Raw genomic sequence first — 27,758 nt, forward strand, 5'->3', positions numbered from 1 at the left:
AGCAAAAAAACCCCAAAAAAACAAACAGTTCAAAAAACAATGACCTTTACTTTTCAAACAAAATTTGAGTCCAATGGCACCTTTAAGTTCACGAAAGCTCACACCTTCAATAAATCTTTGTTGGTCTTAAAGATGCCATTGGACTCAAATTTTGTTGTGCTACAACACGGCTGCCATTTGAATCTTTTTCAGTATAGTAAAGGAAGTGGCAAGTAGAGAAATATAGTTTTTGACAGGGCATATATAAAAATGTCATGATTCAGATTTTTTCTATGGCTAGCCTTATAAAGAAACTAGGAGTTTTTAAAAAGATGGCTCATGAGACTGAACTGCTATTCAAGTTATGCCTGTATTGATTCAGATTTGTGCTCTTTCAATATGTCTCTGCAAATGTAATAAGAATTAATAGAGAGTACAGTCCATGTATTTTACCTTCCTTCATTTTGATTTCATTAGAGTTATAGTTATAACATTTTAAGCATGAGAGACTTTAGCAAATCTGTCAATTTTCAAAATGGATTTTCCATTTGGTCCTTCTATGAAATTCAAGGACATTCACCTGTACGTTTTATCCCTGCAACTCTCAGTATCACATTCATATTATTTTGCTATGGTACATACAGATATATTGTCAAAATAAGGTCACTAAGCATATCCCCTACGGCAGTGGTCCCCAACCTTTTTATCACCGGGGGCCAGTCAACGCTTGACAATTTTACTGAGGCCCAGGGGAGGGTAGTCTTTTGCGGAGGGACATTGCTGCTGCTGCCTGAGCCCCTGCTCCACTTGCTTTCCCTCTGGTGCCCCTGACTTCCCACTGCCCACTGGGGGGCGCTGCCATCAGCAACTGCACAGTGCCATGCTGAGGGGAAGCCCCAGCCATGGCGGCCACTGGAGAGCACCAAAGGTGAGCCAACAGCAGAGTGGCAAGGCAGCCCCTGAGGCAGCAGCCAGGGAGGAGAATGAGGAGGAGCCGCGGCCCGGTACGGACTGATCTACGGACCGGTACTGGTCCCTGGACCGGGGGTTGGGGACCACTGCCCTACGGAATTGAAGAAAGCAGCAATGTTGTGCTTATATTACAATAACAGCAATTAAAGGGACTTTCCTTCTCAGCATTATTTTGATGTACATGCTTAAGGATTGATGAAGATATGTTATACTGGTGAGCAGGGGGGGAAAGACATGTAATAGTCAAGGGATCCTGTTTTGCCAAAGAGACCTGGCAAAGGTTCTTTATTAGATCTGGAGACAATAACCAAGCACAGTGGAAAGGGAACAACATACTTTATTAGCCTCAATTAGCAGGCAAATAAAGATTTCAGCATGGCATAAATGAGTACACACCCAACAAGTTTACTTCTCTCTCTGCATTTATCAAGAGCCCCTTCTTGATGGCAGCCAAGTCCTAGGCTCAGGCTGTGCAGCACCAGTGTCCTCAGAGCAAGAATCTTGCAGCAATGTCTCCAGAGCAAGCAGATGGCCAGAATTGCCTTTTACATAGACTTTTATACTCTTGTAATATCATACTCCAGATCTGGTCATTATCTAATCAGCCACTCCTGGACACTCACTGATAAGGAACTGTCCAATTAGATCTACTCATATTATGTTTCAGAGATTACCATATTTCTTCTCTGCCCTCTCAGGAGAGGATTTTAAAAAGTGGGTGTTATTTTTAGCATTTAAATGAGATGGGGTCAATGACTGAGAGTAAAATGTGGCATTATGCCATCACCTGTCCTCCCCCAAGCAAGGCACAGGTATCTGGATAAACAAGTTATTTACCAGCTCTATAGCTGCAGGTGGCCTGACCATTTTCCAATGGCATTCTCTCATAGTCTCATGAAGTCACGGAAGGCTGCAAAGACTTCTGTCCAGAACAGACACCTGCAGACATTTTATTCTATACAAAGATCAGCCTGAAGCAAACTCCATCTCACTAATGACAGGACAGAAAAAGGTACAAAGGGAGACCACAACAGGCACTCCATTAATATCATACAACTGCATTACAAGGAATCGTGATTCAGCAAAATATATGGAATGGAAGGAAAAATAGAACATGTGTCTCCTTGAGCTCACAATTATTCTTTTGTAATTCCACTACAGATCCCAACAGGACTGGGGAAAGCAGAAAAAATACCTAGTGAGGTTATAGTAGGCATGAAAGGAAGCCATAACAGCTATTCAGGAAAAAGTGCAGATAGAACACAGCAAAGGTTCAAGGGGGGGGGCAGGCTACAGTGGGTGAGTGATAGGGTTGTGAGTGATCTGCATTGTTGCAGGGATTGGACTAGATGACCCAGGAGATCACTTCCAGCTCTATCTGTAACCGCTCCTGCAGAGCGGTAATAATAAAGGGTAAATGATAATGACTGGGGAAGGCACTGGCAAACCACCCTGTATTGAGTCTGCCATGAAAACTCTGGAGGGCATCACCCCAAGGGTCAGACATGACTCAGTGCTTGCACAGGGGATACCTTTACCTTTTAAGGGCAATTTCGGAGGATAAAGGGGCGGGGCCTGTCCTTGATAAAAACTCAGAGGGGCCAATCAGGAGCTGTGAAGCAGCTCCTGATTGGCCCCTCCGAGTGCCACTCGGCCCATCCTGGACTGGCTGCTCAGATGCTTCGCTGCTGGGATAGGAGCAGGGCCGCCACGTTTCCCGTTGATGACCCAGGATGCCTGCCGCCACCACGATGGCCAAGGTAAGCCTCCCACTGTGCCACCCCCCACACCCCCCCCACCCTCTGTGTTCTTCGCTCCCCCCAGCTCGCCCCCCAAACTGCTGCTGCTCCATGCCGGGTTCCCCCCTTCCAACAACCCGCCCACCCACCCCCAAAAGTTGCTGCCGCGCTTCCCCCCAGAGCCACCAACCCACCCGTCACTGTCTTCCCCCCCAACATGCTTGGGACTTGCCTCCCACCCACCCAACCATTGCCATCTTCCCTCGACCCCCCCCCAACAGTCACCCTTGTGATCTGCGCACCCATACACCCACCCCTTTCTACCCCACGCTCTTCCCCTGCCACCCCCCCATTCACCCACCCCCCCATTCACACACCCCTTGCAACTCCCCCTGACCCTTTGCGACCTCTCTCCTTTCCCCCCTCCCCTCCCACTCCACCTATCTCCCTGCCTGCCTTCCTTCCTTCTTCCTTCCTCCTTTCCTGACTTCCTCTATTTCTCTATCTACTTCCTGCCTCTCATTCTCTCCCTCTCTTTCGCCCTTTCTGTCTTTCTCCCTTCTATCCATCCCTTTACCCACCCCTTGCCCTCCTTTCTCAATCCAATCCCTCCTTCCCTCTTCTACCTTCCTTTCCTTCCTTATTCCTCCCAATCCACTAGCACCCGCTATATTTTAGCTACAGCAGGCTTAATTTCTAGTTATTCTATGATTCTATGAAAAAGGGTATTCCTCAGGAGCAGATGATTAGTGCTGATCAAGGAAAGGGAGGAAGCCACTTAAAGAAGCATGTTTTAAAGGGTCACCAAATCCAGAAACTAGACTTGTAGATTTCTAAAATGGTGTCCCTGGCTTCCAAATAATAATAATAATTTTAAAAACCTGATAAAGCCTATTCCAAAGCTACACTGGTATGATGTCCTACATGAAGACATTTACAGAAAACAATTATAATAGGAAGATTCAATGTTACATTCTATAAATCAATGCCCTTTTTGTGATTCTAGCTTATGCATTACTTATTAGCAATATTTACATACTGCTTTTTAAGCACTGGAAGAGTTCAAATCCCCTGGTCCGGATGAAATGCACCCGAGAGTACTCAAAGAACTTTCCAGAGAACTTGCACAGCCCTTGTCCATCATCTTTGGAACCTCTTTAAGGACTGGAGATGTCCCAGAGGACTGGAAGAGAGCAAATGTTATTCCGATCTTCAAAAAAGGGAGGATGGATGACCCGGGAAATTACAGACCAGTGAGTCTGACCTCTGTTGTGGGGAAGATAATGGAGCAGATATTAAAGGGAGCGATCTGCAAACATCTGGAGGACAATTTGGTGATCCAAGGAAGTCAGCATGGATTTGTCTCCAACAGGTCCTGCCAGACCAACCTGGTTTCCTTTTTTGACCAAGTAACAGGTTTGCTGGATCGGGGAAATTTGGTTGATGTCATTTACTTGGATTTTAGTAAAGCTTTTGACAAGGTTCCCCATGATGTTCTGATGGATAAATTGAAGGACTGCAATCTGGATTTTCAGATAGTCAGGTGGACAGGGAATTGGTTAGAGAACCGCACTCAAAGAGTTGTTGTTAATGGTGTTTCATCAGACTGGAGAGAGGTGAGTAGCGGGGTACCTCAGGGCTCGGTGCTTGGCCCGGTACTTTTTAACATATTTATTAATGATCTAGATGAGGGGGTGGAGGGACTACTCATCAAGTTTGCTGACGACACCAAATTGGGAGGACTGGCAAATACTCCGGAAGATAGAGACAGGGTTCAACGAGATCTGAACACAATGGAAAAATGGGCAAATGAGAACAAGATGCAATTTAATAAAGATAAGTGTAAAGTTCTGCATCTGGGAAAGAAAAATAAAAAGCATGCCTACTGGATGGGGGATACGCTTCTAGGTAACACTGTGTGTGAACGAGACCTTGGGGTACTTGTGGATTGTAAACTAAACATGAGCAGGCAGTGTGATGCAGCGGTAAAAAAGGCAAATGCCATTTTGGGCTGTATCAACAGAGGCATCACATCAAAATCACAAGATGTCATAGTCCCATTGTATACGGCACTGGTCAGACCACACTAAGAGTACTGTGTGCAGTTCTGGAGGCCTCACTTCAAGAAGGACGTAGATAAAATTGAAAGGGTACAGAGGAGAGCGACGAGGATGATCTGGGGCCAAGGGACCAAGCCCTATGAAGATAGGTTGAGGGACTTGGGAATGTTCAGCCTGGAGAAAAGGAGGTTGAGAGGGGACATGATAACCCTCTTTTAAGTATTTGAAAGGTTGTCACTTGGAGGAGGGCAGGATGCTGTTTCTGTTGGCTGCAGAGGAGAGGACACGCAGTAATGGGTTTAAACTTCAAGTACAACGATATAGGCTAGATATCAGGAAAACAATTTTCACAGTCAGAGTAGTTCAGCAGTGGAATAGGCTGCCTAAGGAGGTGGTGAGCTCCCCCTCACTGGCAGTCTTCAAGCAAAGGTTGGATACACACTTTTCTTGGATGCTTTAGGATGCTTAGGGCTAATCCTGCGTTGAGCAGGGGGTTGGACTAAATGGCCTTTATGGCCCCTTCCAACTCTATGATTCTATGATTCTATGATTCATAATGGTTTGGAAACTGGTGTGAACATAAACCCAATGAAATAAACATCATACGGAAAATTATATTGTTCTTATAATCCAGGGCAAACTAGAGTTTGTGCTCTCACCACAACGATTCTACAATCCTGATTTGTAGGAAAGAAAAAAAAACCTCTTACAGGTCAGGCAGATTTTGAGTGTACTCTATAAAGGTGAGAGAGTGTGCACAAGCATGGCAGAAGAGACACATTCATGCCAGTCACAATCTGGACTGACATGACATTTGAATTTAGCCATTAAACCTGACAACAGAAATTGTTGTGGTGCTAAGAGTAGCACCAGCACTCTTAGCTTCATGCATACAGAGATGGCTGAACAGTGCAACTTTAAAATGTAGCCACTCCAAGTATATTCAGCTGTGAATGGTTCCTTTTGTAGAAACATTCTCTTTCCATCTTTTCTCAGTGTCTCCCTTCCTGTTAGTGATGTCATTAAGTAAGCCTGCATTGTTTCAGTCTCTTCTGTGAGGAAATTTAAGGGGCAGAAAGACTTTTGTTTCCTAACATGCACAATAGATATTGCTCCAAGCAAATCAATTATTATGGCAGCCAATCTCTAGGTTAAAAATCTCCTGGAATTACAACTGATCTCCTGATTACATTTATCAGTTTTCCTAGAGAAAATGGCTAATTTAGAGAATTGTATCTGTTTGTTCTGTTCATTCCCACACTTTTTCTTTCTAACATAAAGCAAAGTTAAGAGTTGGGTCTAGCAGAAGAATTCAGTGAAAGAAGTGGCAAAGCAGATTTTTCTATTGCTTCTCCTTCCCTGTTATTGTCCCAAGGGTCATCACAGGCCCCAAAGAAGGGGTGTGTGTGGTGCTGCAGCAATGAAGGTAAGTCAGGTAAAATTACCTTTTTCTCACTCTTTTACTCACAGTTTGCATTAACAAAAGACAGAGAGAGAAGTAATTTGTCTGATTCCACTATTGTCACTGCGGCCCCTGTCCTGTGGCATTTTGCTTGTGGCCCCTCTCAGGCCTTTTTTGTATGAAGAGCTTACTGATTTTCTGAGCAGTCAAGCTTTTAGGCTTGACTTTGGATTTAGCGCCATCCTTACACACCATCTTCCCCTCCCCCAGTGTATTTATTCTACATCTACTATCCAAAAATGCAGTTTACTTAAGTTGGGTGGGAACATCACTTTTTATTTTTAAAGTGCTGGCAGACACCAACGTTTATTAAATTTTTAGATTCAAATGAGTAGCCGTGTTGGTCTGAAGTAGCACAATAAAATCAGAGTCCAGTAGCACCTTTAAGACCAACAAAGATTTATTCAAGGCATGAGCTTTCAAGTGCAAGCACTCTTTGTCAGACTTCGTTAGTCTGACGAAGAATGCTTGCACTCTGATTTTATTACATTTTTAGGAAAGCATTATAAAGGAAAAAGAGAGAAAGAAAAAAGAGATTACAAAATTATAACATAGCAGTCACCTTGGTGACTTACTAATACATGGATAACTATCTATCTAAATATTGTGAGAATACTCCCAGTGTTCTTCATGTTCTTCTAGAGTTCTACCATTCACTGGGTTGGTGAGCATTGCCATCTTTGCCAGTTCTCCCGTTTTTCAATCCAGGACTTCACACTAGGTTATGTTTTCTTGCCTCCATTTTCTTGCTATCACCATCCTCGCTGAAGTAGTTGCATGTGGGTGGGAACATCGCTTGTAAATTGTAGGGAGTGGTGTCCAAGGTTTTTAAAATTGACACAATTGCCCTATCACAATTGAACAGTTGTGTTAAGTAGGGGCCTTTCATTTAAATCCTCATGGCTCAGATCCTTTAATGGAAGGGCACACACACAAAATAAGGCAGGCAGAGTTTTACAAATCCTGAAATTGACCTAACTGCACACACAGACATAGAGCCCCAGCCAAGTCTGTGGGGAGAGTTTTCCCCATAGGATTGGGATCTTGACAGGCTGTTTTAGGCAATCCAGTATAAACTGGGCTGCTCAGCAGAACTTTCAAGAAGAGTTCTTCTTCCAAGATCAGCTCCTTTGTGGGCTGTCCAGTCTAAAGCAGGTTTCCCAGCAGAGCCTGAGAGGAGAACTCTGCCCATAGGATCAACCCCTGAACACACGCACAAACCAACACTTCTGAAAAGATTCCCGCCTGTACCTCAGCCTTTCTCAATGACTAATTTTCTCCAACACTCAACATTTATTGATCTACTTATTTTACAAGACTTACTGTGATTGTTTAAAAAAAAATCACATAATGGGGAAAGTAAACACTGATGTGGGGGAGAAGATGGCAAAAGGTATAGATTGAAAGGAACAACAATGTGAGTAGTGGAGAAGTAAACTCTAAGAGGTGAGAAAAGGCTGCATGTATGGGGAAATCTAAGGGAATTTTAAAGAGCCTCTTGTGGCGCAGAGTGTTAAGGCAGCCGTCTGAAAGCTTTGCCCATGAGGCTGGGAGTTCAATCCCAGCAGCCGGCTCAAGGTTGACTCAGCCTTCCATTCTTCCGAGGTCGGTAAAATGAGTACCCAGCTTGCTGGGGGGTAAACGGTCATGACTGGGGAAGGCACTGGCAAACCACCCCGTATTGAGTCTGCCATGAAAACGCTAGAGGGCGTCACCCCAAGGGTCAGACATGACTCGGTGCTTGCACAGGGGATACCTTTACTTTTAAGGGATTTTTTATGCTTTTGAATAACCCTCAGCTTCGGAGCAAAGCAATGGGAAAACCCACCAGAAAACTACTCGTAGGAAATATGGGAAACTGCGAGCAGAAAGTGAACTGACCACTGAAAGGAAGAAAAATAAATGAAGAATGCAAAAGAAAACCTGTTAGGCCCATTATGCACGGGGGGGGGGGGATAGCGCACATTCAGGGTGGAATGGCGGCGACTAAAATCACCAATAACACACGGAGCCGGCTGCAACCAGCCGCAGATTCGGTGCATGCCGCCGAAAAAAGCCATGTTAGCAAAATGCGGAAGAAAGCGCAGCTTCCGGGTGACCAGGGCGCAACCAGAAGCGGGGCCGGGGTCGCTGCGTGCATAATTGGTTACTCTGAGTTTTGCCGTCATTGCGTCCCATCCCGTGCATAAGCGGTTTGCTTCGCTTCTTCCCCCTCCGCGTTTTCCATGTGACCCGAAATCGCCATTTCGGCGGCCGTGCATAATGGGCCTTAGACAAGTGCAGTGAAAATGCAGGGAAGCAACCATGCATAAAAGGTGTTGGTCTGCAGAGAATTGTTTTGGGGACAAATGGCAGGCTTCTGGGGAAATGGAAGGCAATGAAAGGTCTAGTCCACCTGCTCATTCCATAAACTCTTCCAGTAAATCCACACTTAGTGAATTTAATAAAATGTGAGGAAAGGAGATAGGACTACATGATGCTGGAGTATAAGTGCCCATCTTGGAAAGTAAAACAGGACATCAATGATACTGAAAATGAAGGAGTGAAACAACATGATTGCTGAAAAAATTTTCAGGATTCAGCCTCAAAATCATGAAAGATGCAAGACCATGGAATTCCTAAACATGGGCACAGAATGATCTTTCAACACACTCATATTGACTGTTTACGCACTGGAGGTTTCATCTCGGGTTGCAGGTTGCCCCATCTTTTCCTGCACCCACATGGGCCTATTATGCACGGCCGCTGAAATGGTGGCATGGAGAATGAGGAGGAGGAGGAAGCAAAGCAAACCGATTACTCACAGGACAGAACGCAACGGCAGCAAAACCCAGAGTATCCAATTATGCACGCGGATACTCCGGAGCCGCTTCTGGTTGCGCCCTGGTCCCGGGAAGCTCCACTTTCTTCCGCATCTCGCTAACGCTGCTTTTTCGGCGGCATATGTTGACTCTGCGCCCGGTTGATGCCTGCGGCATGCATAATTGGTGATTTTAGCCGCCGCCATTCCACCCCGAATGCGGACTTTCCACTCCATGCATAATGGGGGAGCATTTGGCCCGGTGTGCCTCGTCCACCCCCGATTTGTGCTTTTGCACAGGAGCTGGGGCAGTGAAGTTCCCAGTGCATAAACAGTTATTAAGATACAAGTTTACCTTCTTATTTGCTGTTTGTGAAATTACCTCTATTTTTTTACAACAGGTCACAAACAACCAACAAACAAGAAGGTAAACTTTTTTGTCTGTACCATTTATGACTACACTTCAACACTCTGTGATAAAGTGGGATCTACACATTTATATACTGCTTAAGCCAAAGATATTATTTATAGTGTTTAATTCTTATAATATTATTTGTGACTTCCTGGATAGTTGAGTTTATATCAATCTAAGTTTGATTTCATCTGGAAGCTTGTATTGTGTGCCAGCCTTCTTTTTCAGTGACAAAATGAATGTTTGTTGAAGTTGTACATCCTGTATTGGGTATTGTGCTGTGACACATGGAAATCAGTCAACTGCTGAAAGAGTGATCAATAATAACTAGTGCTTCTGAAGTTCTGTCAACTCAGGTTTTACTGAATAAATTGCTCTTATTTCATGTTTCTCAGGCTTGGCTAGAGAATGACTTGCGCTGAAACCAACTTCATCAATTGTGATGAAGATGGTTGTGAGATAGTTGCACCACAGTTAGCACCTCTTCTGATTAATAATTTATATTACACTGGAATATGAACATTCTTTGTTTCCTCTTACAACAATCCTATGAGCATTATTATCTTTTTGCACAGGGGAACTGAGGAACAAGGGTGAATCAATACACACTTTTCTGCTGTTTGCCTGAGCAGGAATACAAACTCCAATTTAAATATGAGTCTTCTCCAGATGGTGCTTCTCTACAGTTCTATTCACTGTAAATGTTGGGCACTGATTTTGCATTGCAGTTTGTTGTAGTATCAGCTTCTTCACACATTAATGAGACAGCAAACAGCAATATTGCAGGACTTAATAACCACATATAATATTGTACTATATGATGGGACAAAGTTCTGCAGCTCCTTGACTTACATACATGAGCAATCATAAATGATAAAGTTATTTCCACATATAACAGCATGATACAACAGAAGATGTACAGCTTCAACTAACAAGGATGTTTTCACTGTGGAAAAGAACTGGCACACATACAAACTCAGCTTTCCAAGAATATAGAGATAGTTTTATAGAAATCAAACAGTATAAATAATATCCTTGGCTTAAGATAATACATGAATTAAAGTAGAAAATGGCAACTAAATCATGATTTTCACTGAAATGGTAATCCTTTTTCCGATCTGTACCATATCAGTTAGAAGCTGACAAGATTAGAGGCTCATTCATATAAAGGATTCCTTCCACATTCCATGAGAAATCATAAGCCTTCTCCTTGACATTCTATTTTACATATATTTTTGTTGTTGCAGAGAAGCACCACATATGGTGTATGACCAGTCTTAACAGCCAAGCATAGAATTATCATCTCGCTGAGAAACTGTCTAGTGACAAAAGTCAGACTCTTAACTTTCTATCCAGAAGTTATATTAAGCCTGTCTAGGAATTGCTGGATATACTGTAGTAAAACCACAAATCTTTCAACAATCCCAAAAGATGCATGCTTTTTTTTTAACAAAACTTCACCCTGTCTTCATAGAAAATCGAATCTCCAGGAGAAAGTTTCTAAACTAATTTATTTGTTTGTTTGTTATACTTTTATACCTCCACTCCCAGCATTGCCGGCTCACAGCGGTTCACAATGTAACATGGCATAAAAACATCAGATCAACAACCTAAAAACATCACAATATGATAAAAATTAACACCCCCTAAAACATACAACTAAAATGGTGGTAACAGTAACAATAAAAACTCCTCCAGGTCTTAGAACATGGAGGGGGGGGACCATTCTCATAACCCCAGGGCAACCACCCAGCTTCAAATCAAACGCCTGGCAGAAGGGCTCTGTTTTGCAGACCCTGTGGAATCCCAAGACGTCTGTCAGGGCCTGCAGCTCTTCTGGAAGATCATTCCACCAGGTAGGGGCCAGGACCGAAAAGGCCCTGGCCCTGGTCAAGGCCAGGCGTGCTTGCCAGAGGTAAGAGCCCTGCGAGGGGCATAAGAAGGCAAGTAGTCCCACAGATAAGTAGGCCCCAAGCCATGTATAGTCTTAAAGGTCAAAACCAATACCTTGAACTTGATCTGGAAGCAGACTGGCAACCAGTGCAGCTGTTTCAGCAACAGCTGAACATGGGCTCTCCAAGATGACTTTGTAAGGACCCATGCCACTGCATTTAGTACCAGCTGCAATTTCTCAGTCAAGGACAAGGGTAAGCCCTCATAGAGCGAGTTCCAAAAGTCTAATCTGGAAGTGACCACTGCATGGATTACTGTGGCCAAGTGTTCCAAGAACACTTAACGGAGATGGAAAAATGCCATCTGAGCTACCTTTATGATCTGAGCCTCCATAGATAGGGAGGTCTCGAAGATCACCCCCAAATTCATGGCAGATTGTGCAGGTTTCAATTGCACACCATCAAGACAGGGGGGTCATGCTTACTGATCCTGCCCCTTCTCCCCAGTCACAGGACCTCCATTTTGGAGGGGTTGAGTTCAGGCAACTCTTATTGATCCATCCAGCCACTGTTTCCAAACAACTGGCAAATGTATACTGATGACACCCTAGCCTGTAACTCCAGACCATCTGGTCTAAATTGCACATATAAAAGTTGAACAGTGTAGCAGAGAGTATCGCCCCCCGTGTCTCCCTGCATGGAAGCGCAAAGGGGACCGACAACTTGTCACCCACTGCGACCTATTCTTTAGAAAGGAGGTCAGCTTCAAAGCTGTTACCCCTATCCCCATATCAGCGAGGAGGTGAACCAAAATCTCGTGATCAGCCATGTCAGATACAGCACAAGAATTGCCAATCCACTTCGATCCAATTGGTACCGGAAATCATCCATCAGAGTGACCACCACGGTCTCTAACCCTTGGCCAGGATGGAAACCAGAATGGTATGGGTCCAGGGCCAAAGTTTTCCCCAAGAATGCCAGGAGCTGGTCCGCAGCGGCCCTTTCAACTATCTTTCCCTAACCAGGAACACCAAATGCAAAACCAGGCGGCTGGCAGTGATGGTTTCTTCAGAAGAGAACGGATCCATGGCTCTGAATTTCCTAACGGACATTTTCTGTGGATGATAGAAAAAGCCCAACAGCCAGAAAAATGTTATCAGTTTTAAGCTGAGATATTTGTACTGATTGCCAGAACTTTCTGATCATTTACTGTCAAAGTCTCTTAACAATATTACAGAAATGCCATCATTTTAGAATACTGAAATCTAGTCCAATAATAATAGTAACTTCAGCTTACGGTACAAAGTATTCCATTTTCCAAACTCAGAGACTTCTAAGGTTATCCATCAGAAATAAACATTTCTACTGGAAAATCTACATAAGATGACACATTTTTCATTCTTAAATCCCTGATGCATCATAAATAATGCCATGTGTACAAATCTAGTAAGCCTTTGAAGCTGTCCAGTAAGCTCTATGATGTGCTTTTGACATTATACTACTACTAATACAACATCTAAAAATAGTTTGGTAGACTGCCATGCACAGCAATCCATCATGCTAATGTATGCTTTATGAGTGCAGTATCTGTGGTAACAGAATTCATCACAGATTTGGTCCTCTTTTGCTATGCAATGGGCCTTGATCTCTGAATACACTTCAGTAATAAAACATAGCTGTTGGCATGGTGCTTTTTCATTCTTAATGTTGGTTCTTCAGATATAGTGTCCAATATTAACAAGATTCTCTACCCTACTTCACTACACAAAGAAGAACCTAGAATTGTATGGACAGCTTTCTATTGACCGTTTAGAATCCAAAGACTTAATGTCCTTAGACAAGCGCACTTTTCACCTGAGATTCTGTGAATTCTCATGGTTCTCAGTGCCTGTATCATATTTATTGTATATATATACTTTTTTTTACAATTTCTGATAAGAACAAACACTGACATCCTCAGAAAACACCTTTCATTGTAGGTAGACTTAGAAAGCTATAACTCTGCTCTCAATTTGAGATTCTCTACCCCACCCCACAATTTCACAGGTAGTCATCAGTGATTGTACATCTTCCCTTTCCCTCTGGTTTACACAATATCATGAGTCCCTTTTCCTCTACGTATGTAATATTCACTGGTGAGCTTTCAAAATGGGGGACACCAGGAGCTGCAGGATTGCAGGCTGAAGACTTATTTTACTTTGTCTGTTAGTGAGTATACTTGAGCCAAGGAGGCGCAATGGTGGCTCACTGAAGTTGCTCTAACTTTTTATTTTCATGAACTTATTCATGGAAAACTTCTTAGGTACTTAGTTTGTGTTCTTAGGCAAGTACCTGCTTATTTAGCTAAATGAAATGAAGTCTAGTATTGTCAGAGAGAAACAGTAGCCCGAGCTTAACAACAAAACAGCCATATCTCCTCTTGCCAGCCCTCGATGAACCTGTTCCATGCTATGAAGTAACACCTGATTATTCAAATTCTATCAACTAATTTCTTATTCCTATGTACTCTGCACCCTGCATGGGATTAGAGCAGATGACCTTTAGATATATTCCAGTTTTGATTTGGTTACCATATATAGCTTTACATTTAATGTCAGAGCAAATCAAGCTTGTTCTTTCTTGCTGCCAAAACAAAACAGAATCTTGATATTTGTCAACTATGGAGTCCTTCATTTATATTTCTACTTAGCTATGAAGCACTGTTTCATCTTTGGATTAGTTATGTTTGTTCAACCTTACCTACTTCATATGATGTTGTGAAATTAAAAGAAGATAATGTATGTCACTCTGGACATACATTGAATAGGAATGTGGTAGACTGATAAAAGCAATATAATAAACAAAAGTGTAAATTCACTAAGCCCTCTTATTACCAAGTTTTAGATGAATTAATACTATAATTACTCATAGTGCTATAGTACTTATTCATCTAATTTCATTAATTAATATACATTAGCCATGTTAATTTACTCATTCTCTCCTTTCACTCACAACAAGCTTTAAAAAAATCAATCTATGGAACTGAAATGGGGAATTATTTGTTAATTACGGACACCACTGCTACTTGTTGGGGTAACAGCAGAGAAATCACTAAGTTAGGACTTGGGTTTTTTTTTAAAGCTTCTTCATGTCGTTAAGGAAGACATATTATGTATGCTTATCTTAGGCTACTTCAGCCTTTGTATATTTTATAATTTAGAGGCGGCTCAGGGCCATTTCAGATGCAACAAATCTTGCATCATCATAGCCATATTCACATAGAGAACCCAGACAGGTGACTTGGCATGTACCAAGAGCTATGTAGAAAAAAATTACTGTTGTGTGGAAAAAACTGTTGACATAATCATGAAATCACATGACAGACATTTCAGCTGCCTGCAAATATTGAAAAATAGGACTGCTTACTATAGTGACAGGTATAGTAAGTAACGTAGCCCACTATGACCGTTTATGCACTGAGAACTTCACTGCCCCAGCTCCCATGCAGGAGCACAAATCGGGGGCAGATGAGGTAACCAGGCCAAGTGCTCCCCCATGTGGGTGCAGGAAGAGGTGGGGCACGTTGCCACGACTAAAACTCCAGACTGCAGCCTGGCATAAAACCTCCAGTGCATAAACGGTCTATGAGAGCCAGTGTGCTTGTAATGGTTATGAGTGGTGGAAAATCATGTTTGATTCCCTGCAGCCCCACTGGAAGCCTGCTGGGTGACCTATTCTACTTTTATTATTCTAGTTACCATTTTAATGAGAATTATCCTTATTGTCATATGGTTGTTATTTCAAATGTTTATTTTTAAACGTAAAGAAACAACAAAACCAATAATTTAGGGAGGACAGATCTGCAAGAACACAAAGGTCAGGAGGGCATCCCATTTATAATGTGTAGCAAAGGGATCTATATGTCCTAGGCTTTGTTTTTTTGGAAATCTTACCCATATTTTAAAATTATATTGTCTATTTTAACAAAAAAGTATGAAGAGCAGTTGTTTCACTTGTATAAATGAGTGATTCTTCAAAAGAAAAAACATCTTAGCATCCTTGATAAATGAAAACAGACAAATCTAAGAAACACTACCATGCCATGTAACTTAGTATTTAATTTAACTTTGTATCCTAGTTTCCTGGAAAATAAAAGTAGTTGTATAAATTGGATGATTCAAGACTGGACAAAATTATACAACAAATTATAATATGTGGTCTTTGTGTTATTACATTATTAGCTCACTAATGGATAGCAAGATCCCTCTTGATGATATTTATTATACCGTTTATTAATTTATTAATTGGGCAGCTTTTTGCCAACTTTAAATCCAAAACTAACTCTCAGCGTTCCATCTGAAGCTGAAGGAGTTATTTAAACATTATGACAAATTGCAAAGGTGATTATCAATTACAACATTTTTAAAAGGAGAAAAATATCTCTTGTAAAGCATATCCATTAGGCCTGAAATTGATATATTTTGGAATCTGAAATAAAATTCTATTCGTTGAAAAAAAATTCTATTATCAATAAATGGAAAATGAAAAAATCATTACTGACAATTTCTATTCACATTCTTGCTCAGTGTTGTTCCTCACAAAATTATGACTGACTCACTTGTTCTTTTTGCTTTCTTTTGATTTCTATTAAAGTGTGAAGATACAAGAAGGGAAACCATATTTGATTAGCTGCATACTCTGGAAACAGGAACAAGGGCAAAAGTTGTCAAAGTTTAATCATGGTCAGATTCTACAGAACTGTACACAATAATTTATGAATGATATTTAGTTTTAGTGTTTGATTCTACCATTGCTTAAAATTTAGGAGGATTGCACTGGGCAAAGATCATCAAACTACGATAAGTACCCAGGCAAACAAATGGGCATACAATTATTAAAAATATTGTACAATTTAAATACCAATCTGAAATTTTAGCTGAAATTGAAAAGTAAAATGATCCATTACAGATTCTACAAATACACAAAAAAACTGCAAATGTGAAATTATCAGCAATGTAAATCAAACTCATAAGAAACCTCACAAATATTGATACACACCTCAGAAGAACTGCCAATACCCTTTTTCAGAATTACAGTTTAACTGTTTTTCCCAAAGTAAAAGGAAATATGCTACTATTTAAATATTATTTGAAATTCACTGTTAAGATTAAAATGTCTTTTAATATATTACCATATGAAGTTAAATTTTATAGGCTCTGAAAAAGGCTGTGTAGCAACTAGTCACTGCAAAAATTTCAAACTAGTTTAAATTAAACATTGCCTATTATGCATCCATTTTGGCTGCTTAGGCTGTCAACACCATCTCTTTAAACCATGGCATAATAAACTCAGCAAGGCTTGTGTAGCTCCCCTGCCCATTGTTCCCTCAGGCATTTCTGAGCATCTCCAATCCACTGGGACAGGCACAAGACAAAGCATGAGCTCAGGACACTGACAGTCACAGATGATATTTTGAGTACATTGTATTTTTAAAAAACTGATGCCGCACAAGACTTAAAACACATTTTTGTTGTCTTTTCATGAGCTGCAGCTGTAGACACTTTGCGGCAAAACAATTAACAGAACACTTAGTTAATTCTTTAGCAATACTAAGAACATGCAGCACCAGAGAAAATAACTTCGGCTACTTTCTTCTGAAAAGCATATCCACAAAAGGATGACTTGCATTCAGCATTAATCTTTGACTTCAACTTAAATGAATGCCTCTTTTGTAATGTGCTTTATAACTGCAGCTATACATTTTATATACACATACTGAACTACAGCACTGTTACAAAATGATCTGCGATATCAGTTTACAGCATAAAGTGCTTTTATAAAAGGCTTGCAACAATAGAAATCAATTAACGGCAGCTGAAATATTAACCATGCCTTTGAATCATGCCTTTCTTCAAGCCAGCTAGATCATAATAGCTTGTTTTGCCTTTAAAAAATAAGAATCAACCTTATCAGCACAGACAAATAAATGGGTAATCCTCCTGAAATGCTTTTATACCTGCAAGAGGTAAACTAGTATTCTGGTTAGCGTAAGCCCTTTGCACCTAAAACACAATAGCAAATGTTCATCAGGGTATCAGAACACACATTTATACCATTCTTACTTGGAAAGTGCTCAGAGGCGTAATAATAGACATCCTCATAACCCTCGTGATAATCCTCCTCTGGTCGGTACTTTTTGCCTTTTCTTCTCCTAGATCTTCTTATCTGCTTGACAAAGCCCAAGAAACGCTCCATCTCATTCAGCAGCTCACAGTATCAGGTCCGTGTACCTTTTGTTGCCGTTGCCCAAGAGCTGCTCTTCACAAAAACCTGTCTAAGCATGAATGAGCAGCAAATACAGAGGAAGAACTGGCCCCTTTGACCAGTCAGCTTGGTACCATTCCAAATCAGTTTCAGCTCTGACAATAAAGGACACAGCTTTACCTTTCCAGAACCTGAATTAAAAGATCTGAAGATACTATTTCAGACTAAAAGCAAAGATGTTAAAAGAAGAAAACAAAAGCTGAAAAAGGAGGTATGTTCTTCATGTCAAGTACTCCTTAATAAACAGAGCAAAGTTCAAAAGATCTGGCAGCAAGAGGAATCCCAGCACTAGAATTTCACTATTCTGTGTCTCCATCATTTGAAGAGGGGCGGAGATAAACGTTACTCAATGGACTGAACCACATCTGAAAGCAAGAGAGGTTTTCTTCAGCTTAGTGAGCACCACCTTGCCGTTTACAATTGCAGTCTTTAAAATGACTCGTGGTTGCTTTTCTTATCTTCTTTTCTAATTTGGTTTACAAATAGTAAACGGTAGACATGTTGTTTTTAATGTCATATCATGCAGTCTGAATAAACAGCAAAGTGGTTTAACCCATACACACAGACCACTCACCAGCAAGCGTGTGCTGGATGTGTTAATTGGAGCAGCAGGGAGAAAGCTTGGCAGCTGCTTTTAAATGACACAATTACACATTGGGCATTAATACATTTCAATCATTTTGCTTTCTAAAATATTACAATAAGTAAAAAGGCAGTCACAGACAGCAGTGAGACTCTCAGCAACAAACAAAGGAAACTACATCAAGCATAGCATGTAACCCCCACCCTCAGTCTTTAGATTATTTGTCTAAAAGCCTTTTGCTGAGTTTTCAAATGTATAAAGCCATGTAAAATATGCATTTAAATTTTGAGACCACATTTAAAAATTGAAATTGGTCTCAACAAGTTCTACTTACCATTCCACAAACATTCTTTCAGATAAGACAGGAATTCGTAACAAAATAAAAGCCTCTTACAAAAACAAAAAGGCATGTTGACTTGAGTCCAATACAAAAAGAATTTACCAGAGATAATTTTACAATCCTCACTCCAGAAAAATTAGCAAGAACCCACATCGTCAAGGAATTTTTGGTATACTGGTGTAGGACTTGAACATAATTAATAAATCAGCATTGGCACTATAGTGGTGCATAGGACACTTCAGAAAGAGCAATCAAATGGAAAGGAGACTCCAGGTCTTTACTGGCAACCATCACTAGGAGCAGTGAGGTGATGCTGTTTTAGGTGGTGATACATAATTCTGCAAACAGGTGCCCTACAAACCAATTATGTCATTGCCCACACTGGGTGTGCTCAATGCTGATTTTACTGTCCCTACCTCCAGTGTCTCCTAGACATGTACGCTAATATGCATGATGTTCAGTGGTAGTGGCTATTTATTGCCATTTCCCCCACCTTCTGGACACTACTGCCAAATGCTCATCTGAGCTGACTCTGTTCCTGTTCTAGAAAACTGACTTCCCTCTGTTTCAGTGGAAATCACCTACAGTTTCCTGTAAAAATAAAATCATATTCCAAATTCACTCATACATTAAGTTATTGTCACGAGAAGGATCACCAATTCATATTTCCCAGAAGGCCCAGCACAGCAGTCCAGCAATTGTAAACCACATATATCTCAATCAACCATATCAATGGGGCTTAATTTGAAACAGATTCCTGTTTTCAGCACCAGAGTTCAGCCTCTGAATCTTTATAATATTCATTCCTTTACTTTGTTATCACCTGCTTCTATATCCTGCCAGAAGCAGGAATATAAAGGAATATAGATAACAATCTTTCACATTTTCAACAACTATTAAGCTAACTAACAAAAAGTAGTAGCAGTTCAGAATTTATGTTCAACAGAAATTAAAATGTGCAAAATCTGTCAAGATGCAACTGAAAGCAAAGGACACTTAAGTTGTTATTAGAGACATCCTCTTCCCTTTCATACACAGCTCTAATCTAATACACACAGTACTAAGGTAGATTTGCATTTCAGGAACTGACGCCAGCTTCCAAAATTTATTCCAAGTTGGGACACCAATGAAAGCAGTTTACATTAAGTACTAGAACAATGTTTGAGTCCAGTGGTACCTTTAAGATCAATGAAGTTTAATTCTGGATAGAAGCTTTCTTGCATATACCCAGAACTAAACTTCCTTGGTCTTAAAGGTGACACTGAACTCAAACTTTATTTTATGGCTTCAAACCAACATGGCTAACCACCTACATTGAGTATGGAAAGTGTATCTGTCCTGACTGTTAACGTGTCTTGTTGGTATATCTTAAAGGTACATCTCCCTGCAGGAGGCTATTTGCAGAACAGTAACGTTTAATTAAATTATTAAGCCTCTCAGGTCCTAATCTACATTTATACCTGGGACCATCACCTGTTCCTGGACGGAATATTTGCTGTTCGTGGTATGAACCAGGTGAATGTTGCTTTGCAGGGGGAACACCTTTCACGCCACAAAGGACACTGACTCAACATTTTGGCATTAAACAGGCCACAACTTTATTGAATGCCAAGTGTTGGACAGCATGGGGAAAATGGATCCAGCCTTCTTGTGGCCCTCCAGCCACAAAGCAGCCAATTAATCTCTGCAGGCATACCCGGGTTCATTTGGCACCCCCACCAGGCTCTCTGTTCCCCCAATGACCTGCTGATTGTCAGGGAGGTGACAGTATTAGCGAACCTGTTGAGGCATGAATCTCTGCTGGATTCCCTTGCCACCCGGAAATGCGGCTCTGCTGTCCAGGCCCCCTCCTCCATGAGCAGAGGCTGCCCAGCTCTGCATACACATAGCCTCATACAGAGGTCCCCTCTCCAGAACAGGCCAGCATGCAGGCCTGGTCTTCTCACAAATGGATCCTCCTCTGTGCCAAATTCCAACATGTTGTGACAAAACAATTCCAAACGTAATAATTTTTACATAACAAAACCATTTTTCTTTCATTTTTTCATTACTTTCTTATTTATTTATATATACTCAAATAACAATATAACAAGGGATAGTGGGTGGGTAGCCTTGGTGGCAAAGAAAGATGGAAAGAAGCACGCGCCTCCCTCCCCACTTCTCTAAGGGCAAAGTGGGAGGGAGTAAGCAGCTGAGCCCTCCCTCTTCCCAGCAGCCCCCAAATGGCCCAATGCTGCCCACGGAATTATGGGACATGAAGTCCCAACCCACCGCAGTTCCTCTGATGGCAGCAACTGCGCCCAGGGTAAGTCCTGTTTGCTTTTCTCAGTATGGAGAAAATAGAAATGCACAGGCTTGGCAGACTGGTCTAAGACAAGGGATTGGCACGAACTGACTGACAAATTAAAATTCATCACAAATTTTGGCCTTCTGGGGGTTCATGAACTGAAATCCATGAACTGAAGAAATGAGATGAACTATCACTACCAATCTGTAGTAGTTCATGATTGATTGGGAAGAGCAGAAAGCACAGGATTACCCTGCTTTCTGCTCTTCACAAGAAACAGCTGAGCTCCCTGCCATTCATCTATTTGGTATAATTGACTCAAATCCATTTAAACTGAACTTTCAGTTCTCCATGGTTTTCCATGGGATCAGAAATCAGGGTTTTTGGAACTACTGAAAGACTTTGGGCACTACTCAGGGTATAGAATAAATAAGAATAAAACAAAAATTGTTCTACAGGGGACCACAGATCTTGACGTGCAAAATATCAACCGAAAAACTGGATGTGAGACAAATCCCAAATGGGTGAAATATCTGGGAATTTACCTAGACAAAGACTTCCGAGAACTCTTCACTGGTAACTATGAAAGACTATGGAAGACTATGCAACTGGATATTAAAAGATGGAACGAGTCAAAACTGTCCTGGTCGGCTCGAATGGCCACGGTCAAGATGAACTTGTTGCCTAAATTTAACTTTTTGTTCCAAATGTTACCAATAGAGATCCAGGAGAAAACGCTGAGAAAATGGCAATCAGAGATCAATAAATTTATCTGGAGCGGGAAAAGGCCAAGGGTTGCTTTTAAAATACTTCAAGATGTCAAGGAGAGAGGAGGTCAAGGTGTTCCTAATCTAAAACTATATAAAGATGCAGCAACACTTACATATATAGTGGACTGGATTCGGGAACTACATTCAAGAGAATTGGTATTTGAAAGAAAAACCTTGGGTAATAGCTTCCATGAAAGACTATGGCCAGCAGGAAAACAAAAACAAAAAGCAGCAGCAAACACCTGGATTAGTGGGCTCTTGAACGTATGGTCAAGATATAATAAGAGACTATCCCCAGCACCATCAATATTGAAATCGCCAATTGAGGCATATTTTGGGAAAGCTCAACAGAAAAGGCTGACTTGTCTCCAGTACAAAGACTTAATATCAAAGACCGGCAAGTTCAAGGATATACAAACAATAAAGAAAGAAGGAGTAGAAATTCAATGGTTAGAGTATAACCAATTAATATCTAGATTTAAAGCAGAGTTTCAGCAACCGTTAAATCTAGAGGCTCCAATACCAGAGTTTGAAAACTTAGTAATCCAAGACAAATCACATTTACAGGGTCAAATATACAAATTGTTATTAAGGTATGAGACAGAAATGGAACGGGTTAAGCCATGTATGATCAAATGGATGCAAAATATTGAGACTAATGTGACAATGGAACAATGGGAGCTAGTATGGTCTAGAATACCAAAGTATACTAATAGTCAAATACTTAAAGAAAATTGGTATAAAATGTTTTACAGGTGGTATGTAACACCAAAAGTGATCGCCAAAATTGCCAAAAACTGTAATAATAAATGCTGGAAATGTGATGATAAAGTAGGCTATTTTTTTCATATGTGGTGGAGATGTGAAAAAGTGTATAAGTTCTGGGCAAAAATACATACTATTATGCAGAAAATGTGGGGTCTTAGATTTCCTATGAAAGCTGAAGCTATGTTATTAAGTGTTCCTCCGCAGTGCCTCCCAACCCACACACAAAGTTTATTCTTCTACGTGACGACGACAGCAAGACTAGAATTGACCAAGAAATGGAAAACGCAAGAACTACCCTCGATAGAAGATTGGCTGAATAAATTAGCTGACTTTGCCAAGATGGCTAAACTGACACTGATAGTCAACGGAAGAACAGAAGAGGCTTTTCAAGAACAATGGAACCCTTACCTGAACTATCTAAGAAAATAATACAAAAGGGGATTGAAACGGGGAACTAAATGTATTAAATAAAGAGCATAACCTTTCTTTTTTCTGTATTAATAATGTAGATTACATGTATTCTATTACCTTTAATTCTGGAAAATAAAAATAAAAATCTTATTAAAAAAAAAAAAGAAATCAGGGTTTTAATGGTCCTGCTTTCTGCTTACCATGAAAAGTTGCAGAGAGCAGAAAGAAGGGTTAAATGGAAGGAGTGAAATGGAAATGGTAGGAAGGAGATCTCCTTGCCCTTTCTGCTGGCTGCTTTTTTCCAGGCAGTCTTCTGGAGTTCGTGTAAAGTTTAACGGAACTGCACAAGACAGCCTGAAACAGCTGACCAGGGAAGAAGACCTAATCAGCAGATCAAGATGACTTGAAAATGTTTATTTTGAAGCCAAAACTAGTGCCAGTGAAACACCATTTTCAAAGATGCTGTTTTCCTCAGTTGGGTAAACATATAATAAATTTAATATATCAATTATATAACTATGACTATCTTTAAACCGCCCGCGGCGCAGTGCTCCGCGGACTTAATAATTGAGTAAGGGCTGGTGGGGAGTAGTTAGGGCGGGACCCGTCCAGGATAAAAACTCTGAGGAGCGAATCAGGAGCCGCAATCCAGGGCCAAGTGCGCCTCCCTATTGGCCACTTGGCCCGTCTCCCGGAGCCCATGCCGCTAACTCTTCAGTCCGCCCGATCCGCCATCCTGGCTGGATGGCCGCCGGGGAGGACCCTGGCCCCATGCCGCTGGCCGGCGGGGAGACGATGCTCCCGCCGCCCAGTGACTGCCCTCCGATGCATCCAGACCTCGCCGCGACCCCACCACCCCCTCCCCGAATGCTGCCGCCTGACCCTTCCCAGCCGCCCTCACCTTCCCACTTGCCGCTGCCTGCTCTCAGCACCCTTCGAGGACACCGCCGCTCCGCTCCGCCACACCGACAACCGCCACCTTACGAAGACAGCCCACGACTCCAGCACCGCTCCTGGCCCGCCGCCCCAAGTGGCGCGCCCCTGCCGCAGCCGCTGTGCCGCTTCATGTCGCCGCCTGCCTCTGGGCCGCCCGCCATCCTTCGTCGTGGCGCCTACCCCACGCTCCGGAGCCACCGCCTCACAGCTACGGCAGGATGCCTCTCTCACTTCCACCCCCGCCCACGCAGAAGCCTTTGCGCTTCAGTGGGCGGGGGGGCCCGGCTAGCGCCCATTTTATTCAGAAATAAAATGGGCTTTTTGTCTAGTTTAAATATAATACCAAACAAAATCAGTTTGTGGTCAGTTGAATCAATCAATATTGTATAGAACAGTGATGTAAACTAGCTAAGGTATGAAGCTTCAAATTACCACAACCTGATTTTTTGTAGTATATTTTATTAATCATAGTTTCTTTCTTTCTTTCTTTCTTTCTTTCTTTCTTTCTTTCTTTCTTTCTTTCTTTCTTTCTTTCTTTCTTTCTTTCTTTCTTTCTTTCCCGGCTTGCCTCAATAAAATGGGGCACAAATGTAAGCTGCACCCTATCCAACCATGCTTCCTGTTCCTGCTCCTTTTGACCCAGCCACAGGATATCCATTTTCAGGCAACTCTTCCTGATCCATCCAGTTACCATTTCCCAACAGCTGACAAATGTTTCTTGGGGGGATATCTGGCCAACCATCCATCAGGAGATAGAGCTGGGTATCATCTGCATACTTATGACATCCCAGCCCATAACTCTGGACCAACTGGGCAAGAGGCTGCATGTAGATGTTAAACAAGGTGGGAGAAAGTACCACCCCTTGTGGTAACCTGCACAGTAATTTCCATTGCAAACCTCTGTGACCTGTTCTTAAGAAAGGAGGCCAGCCACTTAAGGGCTGTTCCCCCTATCCCTGTGTCAGTGAGGCAATGGACCAAGAGCTTGTGATCAGCCACATCAAATGTGGCCAAAATGTCTAATAACACAACAATGGCTGACCTGCCTTGATCCAGTTGGCACTGGAGGTCATCCATCAGGGCGACCAGCATATAATATGAAATTTATTGTATGTTAGGCTACTGAGGAAGACAGCATCTTGGAAAATGAGATTTCACCAGCACTCGTTTTGGCTTCAAAATAAATATTTTCAAGTCAGCTTGTCCTTCACTGTCTTCTGAAACAACTGAGTGGCAGGGAGCAAGCTTCTCTCTGCCACTCATATATTTTTGTGGCTTTCTGCAAACTCAATTTAAAGGAACTGGAGTCATTTTCAATATGTCTTACAGGGCCACGATCCAGTTCAGCTTTTAAACAAATCTCCTGGTTTGGTTTGGGATTCAGTTTGTGGTTCAGTGTGTTTCCTCAGTGCATTTTCTCAGTGTGTATCTATCCCTATTTAAGACACTTGATGGATCTACCAAATCATGACAGATGGCTGTAGGTCACAACATATTATTTCGTGTAAAATTGACTAAAACTCTTACCGGCGTATAAGACGACTAGGCGTATAAGACGACCCCCCAACATTTCCACTCAAAATATAGAGTTTGTTACATTACATTACAGTACTATGGGCAGCTATGCCAATCCCAACTGAAGTGCACCCGGCGTATAAGATGACCCCCCCCCCACTTGGAGGCATATTTTTCAGGGGGGAAAAGTAGTCTTATACGCCAGCAAATACTGTAATAACAGCTGCATGTTGAAGACCTTTAGGAGCTTTCCTCATTCCGCAGGGCCTGTAAGATGGAGCTTTTTCGCCAGCATGGCAAGGAAGATCTGATGGGCTCCCCAGTGTTAAGAGCATAGCAATTGCTAGGTGATCTGCCCTTCTCCTCCCACTCCTGTATTAGTTTTTCTTCTTGAGGGGTTAGTGGGGTGTAGTCCGCTATGGTCTTTTAAATGTTTCTAGGAGTCTGTTGTATATGGAGGAATGTCCAATATGGTTTTAATGGGTTTTTTAATACAGACAAACTGTAACCCGTCATGAGAATGGCAGGCAATAAGTCCAAATAATAAATAAATAAAATAAAAAATGGTTGAGGCCAGCCCAGGAAGATCTGATACCCCCCTGTCAGAGAAGAAGAAGGAAGATCTGAATTTGAAGTCCTCACTAACTGACCATCGCTGAAGGTGATGGGGCAGAGCTGGGGGTTCCCCTGCGACCAGATTTTAGCTAGCTCTATGGGATTTGAATTGTTGCTACCATAGGGGTTTTTTATGGCTGTTTTAATGGGGACAAATGTTGTATATTTTATTGGGGTTTTTAGTGTGACCCACTGCGAGCCAGCTTGCTGAGAGCGGTAGGCTATAAATTGAAACGTAAATAAAAATAAATTCATAGCACATGTAATTTCTAGCACTATACCAGCAACTTACTTTTTTCAGGAATTACTCTTCCAAATATTTATTTGTTCCTGTCAAGAATGCTTGATAAAATGGAATACTGTCTTATAATCAAAGATCATTTCAAGTTCTTAGTTAATAGCTTTAAGAAGTTATACATGTAAAGTTACCACCTGAATTATATTCTTTAATATACAATGTATTTGACTAAATTCTGACAATAGAAAGAAGGAAAATGAATATGTATATGCATAACAGAAGAGAGTGACTGAACTATTTAGATATATCCCACAATGTTTCTCAAATTAATAAGAGTACTGCACTACATCACTACATGATGTGTACTGTTGAAGACTGAAAGTTAATTAGATGTCTAATGATCTCAGTGGCATTTTCTGAACAACATGCTTATTTTCTGCAGCATAATTTCTATTGCCAAAAGATGGCTGGTAAAAAGAATAAAGAACAGTTGATTACATATGCTCTAAATCAAACAGATCTGACATTAAACCATATTATATTTAGAAAACTCTGCTCAAAGACTACAGGATCCTACGGTGAAAATTCAATTAACAAAAAGATAGCTAGCTATCTTCCAATATATGGCATGTAATTCTTATCTCCTCACATTCTGCTGCAGTACCTAATATTAAATGGCATCCATACATGCCTTATATGGCATTCAATCTATTTCTTTGTTAATATATTTCCTTCTCTTCTTCCCACCATCCACCAAGCAATGTACCTTTATTTTTGCCCTAGTCTTAAGCTTTCCCTCCTTCCCTCATATGGCAGCCTTTACCTGGGAAAACTGTGGCCAAGTTGCCTGGTGCCACTTGATACTCTGGGCTCAGATACATGGTACCCACAAGGACTTCTGAAGGGCACCTATTTTCCTCTGTATCCTCTTCCCCACATTATTTCCTCTTTGCATCTTCCTGACAACTCCCATTTTTCCTTCCTTCTCTCATTCCTATCCACCAACCTACTTTTTATCTGCCCCCTATCTTCAGCTATAGTTATTGCTTCCCCACAATGGGAACACAAAGCAGGATATATTCTCCTGTCATCCCTGTTATCCTCCCAACCACCCTTTGAAGTAAGATAGACCAAGAATATGAAACTGGTTGGAGATCATTCAGTGAACTTCCACTGCATGTTGGTGATTTGAACCTGGAAACTTTCCCAGGAAAGTGCAACCACTACAGAAAACTGGCTTCTGTGTGAAGGTGGCTGCTGCTGAACAACAGCCAGTCCTGGGTGAGTAACTGAAGCTGCTTGGTAGTAAGTTGCCTTGTGGTTGCGGGTTGCTGGTAAGTATGACCCTTGTTCTACCTCAAAGGCCAAAACAGCCTGGAAAGGGCTGCTCCCTTTCCTTCTGTCTTTTACTGACAGAAATCAAAGCTTAAGCTGGCAATACTGAGTGACTAATTAGCAATGGTCGCTGAGGGCATTCAATTATTAAATGCACAGGTGCTGCTTCTGCTATTGTGGCATTTTTTAAAATCCCAATGTTTTTTTTTTTAAGATTTCACATCAGAGGCTTTTGGGTGGTTTATTTTGTCCATTTATGGTTCTAATCTCTAGATTTGTGTATCCACAAATTTGTCCATGTTGAGAATTAGATGTATTGATATATTTGAAGGTGGGAGCCA

The 27,758-nt window shown here is 41.5% G+C and overlaps 1 protein-coding gene across 14 annotated transcripts in view; it reads right to left on the reverse strand.

Annotated features, from left to right (window-relative positions):
• Positions 1-27,758, reverse strand: part of GRIP1 (glutamate receptor interacting protein 1) — a 380,704-nt gene that overhangs the window by 248,615 nt on the left and 104,331 nt on the right. For 7 of the 14 annotated variants that reach the window (XM_077338742.1, XM_077338735.1, XM_077338730.1 and 4 more), the window contains exon 1: positions 17,418-17,947. The exons of 2 other annotated variants lie outside the window; for them this stretch is intronic. In XM_077338742.1, the coding sequence (XP_077194857.1) occupies positions 17,418-17,550 (133 nt within the window). In that variant the 5' untranslated portion in view covers positions 17,551-17,947. Of the gene's footprint in view, positions 1-17,417; positions 17,949-27,758 lie in introns of those variants that run through there. 5 more of the 14 variants (XM_077338739.1, XM_077338727.1, XM_077338738.1 and 2 more) reach the window with 2 other exon arrangements.

Source organism: Paroedura picta, chromosome 5 (genome assembly GCF_049243985.1).
Source record: "Paroedura picta isolate Pp20150507F chromosome 5, Ppicta_v3.0, whole genome shotgun sequence".
NCBI classification, from domain to species: domain Eukaryota; kingdom Metazoa; phylum Chordata; class Lepidosauria; order Squamata; family Gekkonidae; genus Paroedura; species Paroedura picta.